Source organism: Phalaenopsis equestris, unplaced genomic scaffold, assembly GCF_001263595.1.
Source record: "Phalaenopsis equestris unplaced genomic scaffold, ASM126359v1 Scaffold000600, whole genome shotgun sequence".
Taxonomy (NCBI): Eukaryota; Viridiplantae; Streptophyta; class Magnoliopsida; order Asparagales; family Orchidaceae; genus Phalaenopsis; species Phalaenopsis equestris.
This window is the reverse complement of record NW_018165040.1, coordinates 84,476-94,999: the sequence shown is the minus strand read 5'-3', so window position 1 is coordinate 94,999 and position 10,524 is coordinate 84,476. Positions and strand designations below refer to the sequence as shown.

Here is a 10,524-nt window from a genome sequence, read left to right as displayed (position 1 = left end):
CCCTCTCCCCCGCCCTCCCGCTCTCCCGCTCTCCCGCTCTCCCGCTTCTCCCGCCTTCGTCTGTGTTCACGAATTTGGAGCCCGCTCTGTCGATTCGCGATAAAGGAGAAGAGAGGACTAGCGATTGCATTAGAGGAAACGATAGCAAGAACTTCAAGTGAAAAGAAAAGCAAGATTCGGCTCTCCCTTATTCTTCCTCTGTTCTGCGTTGGTTTGCTGGTGAAGGAAGTATCGCAAAGCACGGGGAAGAAGACTTACGGGCTGAAAGATACGAATCAATAGAATCGCAAGGTGTGCTCTTTGGTGTATCTCGGTGTAGAGAAAAGAAGAGAGTGAGAAAGTGAGACTTTCTCCTGCAATTATTATTGTGTTCAAACGGTATAAATTCCTCAATTAGTAAAATCCTCTGCAACTCCGTGGATGTAGGCAATTTGCCGAACCACGTAAATCTGTGTGTTCTTTTCTGGTGTGATTTTTTCTCGTGTCATTTTATTTTTTTCACTTCGTCGTCGATCGTTTTAAATTTCAAAGTTAACAACAACAATTTTGCGTCACGTCTTGCTAATTTCAATAAAATCCAAGATATTGAAACTATCTGCTTCGTTCTATATGTATATTTACAGCAAATTTATAAAGTAAATTAAAAAAAAAAGAAAGTGATAAATGAAAAGTATACAAAATTCCAGCACATGATCTCTACATCTCTTTGCTTTTACCTCTGCTGGAAGTTTAAAGTTCTGATGCAGAAAGCGAAGGTGAAGGCAAAGAACACACAGAAACCCACCAACACAACAGCCACAGCAGGCATGAAGTCTGTGTGATAACCATAGTGGTCTTTAACATACGTTTTAATTGATTGTAGACCCTGCCCCGGAACTCGGATTTCGTGATCCAAATCGCCATATTGGGTGGTTATTAATCCGTAAACTGTCCACGCCACAGGGCAAATCCAGTAATACCAGATCCACCACTTGGGAATTTTCTGCATCATTAGACAAATGAATGATGTTAATATGTTGCTAGGAAGAAATTTGTTTGTGTTTGCAAATGCAAATTATCATTTTCTAGCGGCAACTTACAGGTTTTGGAATGAAAAAGCCAGAGAAAAGATTGAAGAGAGAGTAAAATGTCGCAGCGAAAATGGCAGCAACTTGATGATTTGGTGAGATAGACACGGTCATCATCCCATAGTAGGTGAAGTAGAGGAAGGAGAAGAAAGATATGAAATAAAACCAAAAAAACTTTGAAGCCGTCCATTGAAAGTTCATCATGGAGTACACTATGAGTGTGTAATATGCAGCCTGGATAAGGACGTAAGGAATTTCTACCACAACCTGCATAAAATTTGTTTTGTTAGAATGTAATTTGATTAGTATTATGCCTACATGTTGATGTTAGAATGTAAACTGAATAATGTTATGTCAATATGTTGATAGAGCCTGATCTGATATGTGGCACTTAATTTAAGCTAAAAACTCTTGATTTACTCACTTGAGCGATAGCGTAAGGCATGGCAGAGTACATTCCCGCAGCTCGTTCTCGATAGAACACAGTCCTCTCGACTGACACGACTGGTTGCACAGTTGAGCAGTTGTTGATGCCAACGAATAAAACTGCTGCATACATTGCTCCAATCACGATGCGAAGATCACTAGCATCATCTCTGCACAAAACCAGAAGTTTAAAAAATATTTTTGATGATTGATGAACATTGGGGGTGTTGAAACAAATATATACCTCCTATTTCCAACCTTCCAAAAGATGCTTCCTAGAAGTAGAGCAGTAAACAAAGTAAAGCAAAATCTGACGAGGTTGTAGTCAGGACTCCTCCAGTAAGTCCACCACTGCTTCCAAAGACAGGATTTGAACTGCCCATATAAAGATTGAGAATATGCTGTGGAGAAATGGAGATCACTTGAGCCTGGATCTGGCTTACTAAGATCATTAACCAGTGTTTTATTTCTCCTGTCATAGTTGAACCAACAATTAGCAACAGATAATCATACATCTGGTGGAGTTTTCTTCAGGATCTGGTTTAAGAAATTTCTGTAACTAGAAGAAGATTTTCGCTTACTGGTACAAAGTTGATGTTTTGTAGTACTGGGCAAAATCAATTCCAAGGCGTGATTCAGCAGCAATGGAACTTACTTCCAGCATCCATGTCGCAGGATTGTATTTGTCCTTGATTTTTGGAACTCCAGAAATTGCCTGAAAGCATGAATTTTAAAGTTTTTACTTCTACAATCTCTAAGCATTTTTGGTTGTATTTTTCAATGCAAATTTCATGTAACAGGAGATTATATTTAGAGAGAAGTAGAAATATGAAAAATGATGAGCAAAAAAAGGGAAGTGTAGTAAAGAATGTCATGAAGACGATTGGAAATCAGTTTGCTGTGCTAATTTTGGTGTAATTGCATAGCCAACAAGCCTCATTCAGGATATGAAAAGAACAAATGTATAAATAATTTAATCAACGCACCTCAAAATATTCAATCATCTTTTCAGAATTGCGGCCCAAGGGTCCATAGTATATAACCTGACCTCCTCTCTTCATAAGTAACAACTGCACAAAGCAAAGAGTATTTTCAAATGAAAATTGAAAATATTTTTGTATATGAAAAAAAAATACTTCTAAAAATTCATTAATTTATTTCTCAAAAATATTTAAGCAGCATATTTACTAGAGAATTATAGGAAGAAAAATATAACAAGATGTTGTTGAATTTGTTACCTCATCAAATGCTTCAAAAATGTCAATACTAGGTTGATGAATTGTACAAACGACTGTTCTTCCAGTATCAACTGTGTTTCTCACAGTTCTCATAACAATGGCTGCAGCTCTTGCATCTAAGCCTGAAGTAGGTTCATCCATGAAGATTATGGAAGGATTAGCAACCAGCTCTACAGCTATCGTCAACCTCTTTCGCTGCTCCGTTGACAACCCTGTGACTCCTGGAAGCCCAACAATGGCATCCTTGAGTTTGTTAAGCTCCACCAACTCCATAACCTCATCCACAAATTTCTAAAGAGAGAAAAAAGCATTAAGATTATCAAATCACAAATTAGACTATCAAAGAGAAAAAAAAGAAGAAATCAATCAAATTGATGGCAATATTTCTCGTCAAATATTACAGAGAAATTCTTGTAGTATGGATGCTCACCATCTTTTCTTCATCGTTTACTTCCTTGGGAAGACGGAGGAAAGCAGAGTAAATCAATGACTCTCTCACAGTAACTTGAGGAGAATGGATATCATTTTGTTCACAATAACCAGAAACTCTAGCAAAAGTTTCCTGTATTTTGGGGTAACCAGAGATTCTAATGTCGCCTTCGATGTAACCACCAGTCTTTCTTCCTGCTAAAACATCCATAAGTGTAGTCTTTCCAGCTCCACTCACTCCCATAAGGGCTGTTAAGATTCCAGGACGGAAAGCTCCTGTCACACCCCTTAACAACTGGAGCCTATCATCTGTTACTCCTTGATCCTTCATTTCCTGGAAGGACAAGAAAATGAATGTCAAGTTCTGCATTGGTATTGCATTTCTGATGATTAAGGCTGGTAATTAATTTTGAGGAAGAAAAGAATAAAAATATTCCAGCAATTTAGAAGAGAAGAATGGAGATGAGGCTCACCGGAGGCATATCGACATAGTAATTTACTTCATCAAAAGACATTGCTAATGGTGTGAAAGGAAGAACCATTCCTCTCTTAGGAGCAATCCCTCTGGCTTCACCAATGGATGGCCCCTTTTCAAGTTCATGGAGGCCAGTAGATGAATTACGACTCCTATTCAGGTCCATCATTTCTCCTGAAATAAGGAGATGGAAGATATCACACTAAAAGCAAATAAATTTCAGATATTGTCTGGATCATGATCAGAAACTAAGTAATAATATCTTTACTTGTAGCAGCTCCATTAGCAGCACCCAACATTCTTTCTTTTGAAATTCCCTTGCTTTCATCAAAACTAATTTCCATATTTTCTTCTGATTCATCAGATATTGTAGCTTGTGGTTTTCCAAGAGCTGACATCCAGCAAAATTAAAAGTTAAAATATGAGAACGGAGCTGAACTTAAGCACAATTTGGAAGGGTCAATCAGAGAACAAAGGTCAACTTACGACTAAAATATGATAATGCAAGGGTGAAAAGCACATTGAACAGTATAGCAAATCCAAAAAGTCCGGCAGCCCCAATCCAGTACCATTTCTTTTCTGGGAAAACAGATGAATTTTCAAGGATTGCAATTCCCAGTCTTTTAACAGTGCCATCTGCTTCAGTTACCTGTAAGTTTGTTTATCACCCTTATTAGCAAATAAGTTATTAGTCCTGATATTATTAACAATAAAATGGATTCCATTTCATTATATGATCACTCAAATAATATCAGGTGAGATCACTTACAAATTTGTTCATCCATCTTGGAGCCAGAAATTCATTGACAGCTAAAGCATTATATCCGTATGTTAATGGTGAAATCCAATATCCCCATATCCACCAATGTGGTATTACACCTATAATCCAAAAAAAAAAAAGAGCTACATAAGAGAGAAACTCATGAAGGCACAAACAAACAAAAAATAAATAAAAATCTAATGAAAAAAAAGACGAATTTTAAAAACAAATTAAAAAAGAAAGAACCTTTGGGTAGAATGAAGCCCCCAAGAACAAACATGGAGAGGAGAGTGAGAGCTCCTCCGGTGTTTGAAATTATCATTGATCTGCACACCCCTGCAGTCACTCTAAACAGCCCTGCAGCCATCTGCTGTATCAAGAACACCAACAGCAGCTGCCTGAAGAATCTGTAGAACAAAACTAAACGTTAAGAAACACAACTAATCCAATCCACAACATCCACAATCTAAAAACAGCAACATCTCACCTGCTAGCGTCTGGTGCAAAGCCTATGGCGTAGTAAGTGGTGACAAGCCACGCAACAGATTCAACCACAGACATTGGGATCGTAAGCAGAAAATTCGGAAGAGTGAAAACCCAAGCAGGATAGAAGAGCAAATCCCTCTGCTTGAAGAAAACCGGCAGCCTTCCAATGGTTATCGACAGCTCTGCAAACCCATTGAACATATTCACAAGCAGACTGAACAGAAGGGCACCAATATACACACTTCCATCTTCCACACTGTTTCTGTGCATTCTCGTTCTCAAGAACACCGTCGATGCGACCATGGCCGTCAAAATGATCTTCAGCACCAAAGCAAAAAAAAAAAAAAAAAAAAAAAAAAAAAAAAACTATTTTCAGTAAAGCATTGTCGTTCACGAAATCGAGCGACATTGCAGCACAGAAGACAAACCTGTACTGTCTTGAAGATGTATACGAAAGAATTACGCCTAATGAGCAGCCATTCTCTGGCAAAGGAGGCCCGGAGGAGATCAGAGTAAGGCACAGGATTTTTCTCAAACACAAGCGCGGCGCGGTGGCAGTTGCTCTTGTCAAAAGGCGTGGAGAGCTCACTTTCCAGACGTAAGCCGACGTGAAAGCGACGGAAATGCTGAACAAACTCCGACACTGTAACATACTGGTATGGCCGATTAGTGTCGTACCAATACTGTGCTTGGTCTTTACGAGACGTGACCTCCTGTAGAAAATCTGCAGTTCCCTTCCTCTCCGGACAACGAAAACCGCATGATTCGAAGAACTCGAGGACGAATTCTCGTGGACCTTGGTAGACTATCTTGCCTTCGCTGAGGAGGATAATGTCGTCGAAGAGATCGAAGGTCTCTGGTGCGGGTTGGAGGAGGGACATGAGGATGGTGGCATCTTCTAAATGGACGATTTGTTGCAGGCATTTTACAATTTGGTAAGTGGTAGAACTATCGAGTCCTGTTGATATTTCATCCATGAACAATGTTTTTGTTGGTCCGACGATCATCTCCCCTGCAGTTAATTCGATGTTAGTAGTCTGAAATGCTGAACATTTTACATGCATATCTAGCATTCAAAAACTTTATTTTTTTCAAATTTAACTTTTTTATAAACTGATATTTGCCTTTTTCATGGATATCCAAGGTTGGATGTATATAAATAATTAGTGACGTTGAAGAAGAGAAGACAAACCAGTGGTGACGCGCTTCTTCTGACCACCAGAAATCCCCCTCTGCATCTCATCTCCAACTATGGTATCAGCACAGATATCCAGTCCAAGTAGCTGCATATATATTACAGAAATTAAGCTCCGGCTCGAATTCAAGTTTACAAGGGTCACTTGAATTTGTTTTTTTTTTATACAAATAAGGATGTAAATTGGTGTTTTATTAAATTATGATTTGGGATTATAAAACATAGAAATTTACCAGAATTTTAAAATTAGGCCGCCAAACAGCTCTAATTTTGCTAACAAATCTATTTTTCAACTTCATGATTGCTTAAATTGAGGTTATATTAAATTATGTCATTCGTATTAAAAAAAATCTTTTTATAAATCTTAAATATGAAAAAAATATTCTGATAATTTATTAGGAATTTGAAAGATCTAAAATTTATTATGCCCCACATTTTTCAAATTTTAAATCTCACAAAATAAATAGAAAAAATATTACATCAGGAGTTTTGATTCAAAAATATATCAAAACTCCAATCATTGTCTGCCACATGTACAATATAGACCCACCTATTATTAAATTATTTAGTTTTTTTTACTAAGGAGACTCACACTGTACACGTGACAGTCTTGATGTAATATTTTCTCCTCAAAATATATAAAATCTGAATTTACAAAACTGACTAAATTCAATTTTAGCTACATAACCCTTCCTGTTGTATGTACATCAGGATGTACTAATCAAATCTATTTTGAACCAAACTTATCCGACAATTCTAATTATAGAAATAAATAATTAAGTAATTAAATGCTTTACTTCAGCAAAATAATAAAATAATTGTCATCTAGAAATACAAGCGTATGAAACATTATTGCCCAGAAACGCACTCTGATTGGGACAAAATAACAAACACCTAACGAACGTCACTAAGACGTGGGAAAGGCGTAGGCGTTCGCCAACCTCACTGACTCCAGCACAGGAGTTGGTGGCGGTTTTGGTCAACTCCACCAACCCAAGACCAGTACTACTTAGGGTTAAAGTCCACTTGGCAATATTTTAAGAAATCTGTGTAAATCCCTCTAATAATTGATGGAGAAAATCAAATTTGAAAATTTAATAAACATCTACATCCATACATGTTTCAGGTGCTACCCTAAAAATAATATTAAGGGACATTTAAATTTACATGCACACCACACCCATCCCTATGTATTTACATATCTAACCACTAAAATTTACTATATAATATTTAAATCATCTAAATTTTTCTTATCACTTCAATACATGAGAATTGAGCTGTATTATGTAAATCTTATCAATAATAATAATAATAATAATTTGTTAAATGCAAAAGTTTCGTAATTAAAAGGCTAATGAATGCAATTAACAGACTAATACTCTAAATTAATCGGAGGCGGGCATACCCGTAAGGTGTAGTCCGTTTGGAGGCTACTCTTCACCCCTTCCATCGACGTCGCCTAAAACATATTAACAGCTTAAAACCTCAGTTAAAAAATCATTAGTCATCCCATTAAATTATGATTAGTATAATCACAAATTAACAATACCTTCATAAAGAGGTCAACTTCCGCTTCTGGAAATATGCCCGCCACTTTCTCTCGCCTCAGCAGTTCCATTTGCAGATCTGAATCCCCATATTAAGTATAATTAACCCTTAATCTCAACATAATTAAACAAATAATTAATTTTAAAATAGTGATAATTTAATCGTACCATATCGAGCTCCCACGCCTTGACACCTGGCAGAGAAGTCCAGTGTCTCTTTGACGGTCATCACTCCGATGTGGACATCATTTTGGCTGATGTATGCCGCCGTCTTCACCGGCACGAACTCATCCAGCCGGTAACCGTTGTAGGTAATCTCACCGCTAGCCTACCAATACCAACCACGTAATTATTTTAATTAATTAACGAAACTAATCACGTTTTTTTGTCAAACTAATCCAACCTTAAGAGTTTGGTCAAGCTTCCCAGCTAGAGCCAGTAAAAGAGTCGTCTTCCCCGAACCCGGTGGACCCAATAAGAGCGTCATCCTGCAACCAAAAAGTTAGAATTTTGATAAAAGAGGGTAAGGAAAGAGGAGTTTTGGGTTGCCGACAAAGTGTTTGGTGAAATGACCTAGAGGGTTTGATGACGCCGGAGACGTCTTTGAGGATGGTGAGAGTAGCGCGCTTGCTTAGTCGGATGCCTACGGCTTTGAGGGCTGATTCGAACATGTTCCGTGCTGAGTTGGCGAGCGTTGGTAGGGCCCGGTTGCCCACGTGGCACTTTGCCTCTATCCTCAGGCTCTCGAACCGGACCTCCACAGTGGGCAGCTGAATTCCGACCCTGTTACAACAAGTTTTTTCTTGTATTAAGGAACTGGTCAACTCAAGCGACTTATCTGAAGTTATAAATTTAGAAAATTGGAAGAAGAATTCTACAAATAGATTATGGATTGTGATTTAGATTAAAAAAAAAAAGATTTTTAGGTGATGATATTTTCATAAGAGCTGTTTAATTTAGTTATTATATCAATATTATTTAATTTACTTGCACCCACTCAAAATCAGTCTTAAATTATTAAATTTATGTCATATTTAAAAAAGAAATAAGCAAAATTTATGTATTGTTCATCTCAAAATATGCCTTTTGAGAAAACATTGACAATGATATCTTCATCAAATACTTCATCAAGATGAGTATTAAAATACTTCATTACGTCGGTATTTGAGATGAATATAGCACATGAACAATTAATCAAAGTTATCTAAATCATACCTATAACTTTTTAACTTTATCCAAACAAATTTCTTCTCATTACTTGCTTAGTCATCTATAGTTAAATTTCTTTAAAAAAATATTATTTATGGATAATTTGCTTGTAAGGATGACCAAACTTAATATTCTCTCAAAATTCTATCTTTTTAGTCAAAATTATATTTTTAGAACTATGCACATGTTGCATAATAAATTAAAATGCAAATTTGAAAGAAGAATAAGAAGAAAAGCAGAGTACTTGTCAATCCGATTTCTGAATTTGGTGAGGAAACGCTCGTTATCTTCTTCTGCAACTTTAAAAACACGGTGTATGAACTGCTGGCGCTCGTCGACGGTGAGCTTTCTCACGTCCACCTCCTTATGCACCAACCTCTGCTGTTTATCTCTATCGCCTCCATCAACTCTGGCGGCGGCGCCGCCTTCTTCAGTGAAGGACTTGAGGATTCCGACGCGAACTCGATTGTAGGTGGGAAGTCGTTCTATGGCTGCCCATCGGAGAGCCTCCTCGTCGTCGTCGATGCGGCGTCTCGATGAAGCAGTGCTGGTTCTTGCGAAAGCTTCGTCTAATCCCCAGTTCTCTATATTCATTCCCCTGCTGATGCTTCTGCTCATCCGCAAACTCGCTCTTTTCCCTGAATCCCATACCCTATCCATTGTTCCTCTCCCTCTTTCTCTCTCTCTCTGCTTCTTCACATAAATGTGAGTTCCTCTCTCTACTGGTTTTAGCGGAGGATGGAACAGGGGTTGGGATCACGCTGCTTATATTATTGAAGAAGTGAGCTTTGGGGAAAGAAAGAGCGGTAGGTGAGCTCTAAAATTCATATTTACATTGATTAACGCGTTATTATTTGATTTAATTAATTAATTATTTATTTATTTAATTAATTATTCTTCCCTTAGGAAGTCAATGACTATGCATAAGTATATTGCCCTAAAATAAAAGTAAAAATCTCCAAAAAAAAAATATAGTATAAAAATATATAGTGTTTTGCTCTGCAAATAATAATAATAGACAGTCAGAAAGGCCTTATGGTTAAAGAAAAAAATTACTCTAATTATAATTTATAAGAAAATATTATTTATTTATGATTATTTTTTATTTTACTTGAATATAATTAAAATATTAATTTATATTTATTTTAGAAAAACTAACTCATTTTGTAATTCTGATATAATTGTTTTCTCGGATTATTTCCCCGGCGATAGAAATAAATGCAAAATATGGTCAAATGATTCATCCTAATTATTGATTTTTTGTTTTTTTTTTCAAAAAAAAAAAATAATAATAACAAAAGAATTAAGTTACGTGAACACCTTTTGCTCCCCGGCACGGAACCCATGTGCGATATGCAGTTATTAAATGCTTTTCGCAGCGTCCAATTCTAAATGGCTAATAATGGCTCTAATTTACTCTATTACGAGATCTGAGTGAACAATTTGCACTATTAAAAGGAGAAATATATTCGTTTCTGCTTAGATTTAAATCTGGACCATATCAACTAATCATCATATTATCTTGAGAGGATTAGGTGATTGGGCTAATTAAAATTAGAAACCTTTCTTTCATTTGTTCTATCATATCAAGTTACAAGGTTGTTTGGTGGATAATAATATGTATAGATGTTGGTCTTTGCTAATGATGGGGAGTTATATCCATAACATGTACATGTTTTGTTGGAAATGTCT

General features: G+C 36.7%; 1 protein-coding gene across 1 annotated transcript; it reads right to left on the bottom strand.

The window, feature by feature from the left end:
• Nucleotides 1–553: 553 nt before the first annotated feature.
• LOC110029632 (ABC transporter G family member 42-like) lies at nucleotides 554–9,630 on the bottom strand. The gene is made up of 22 exons (XM_020732006.1): nucleotides 9,077–9,630; nucleotides 8,197–8,406; nucleotides 8,027–8,111; nucleotides 7,792–7,951; nucleotides 7,626–7,702; nucleotides 7,482–7,535; nucleotides 6,074–6,164; nucleotides 5,310–5,893; nucleotides 4,883–5,199; nucleotides 4,642–4,802; nucleotides 4,405–4,514; nucleotides 4,122–4,284; nucleotides 3,904–4,026; nucleotides 3,634–3,809; nucleotides 3,162–3,494; nucleotides 2,732–3,022; nucleotides 2,480–2,563; nucleotides 2,075–2,208; nucleotides 1,738–1,965; nucleotides 1,492–1,663; nucleotides 1,080–1,334; nucleotides 554–982 (listed from the first exon to the last, which is right to left on the bottom strand). The coding sequence occupies exons 1-22, from the start codon at nucleotides 9,490–9,492 to the stop codon at nucleotides 713–715; spliced, it is 4,494 nt and encodes a 1,497-aa protein (XP_020587665.1). The 5' UTR covers nucleotides 9,493–9,630; the 3' UTR covers nucleotides 554–712.
• Nucleotides 9,631–10,524: the final 894 nt, after the last annotated feature.

What these genes read in the sequence shown, in the direction of transcription:
- LOC110029632 (XM_020732006.1), bottom strand. Translation starts at nt 9,492, where the DNA reads ATGGATAGGGTATGGGATTCAGGGAAAAGAGCGAGTTTGCGGATGAGC. An exon ending in TTTGCACCAGACGCTAGCAG is followed by an intron (nt 4,803 to 4,882) that starts GTGAGATGTTGC and finishes TTTGTTCTACAG; the next exon opens with ATTCTTCAGGCAGCTGCTGT. An exon ending in ACTATGTCGATATGCCTCCG is followed by an intron (nt 3,495 to 3,633) that starts GTGAGCCTCATC and finishes TTGTCCTTCCAG; the next exon opens with GAAATGAAGGATCAAGGAGT.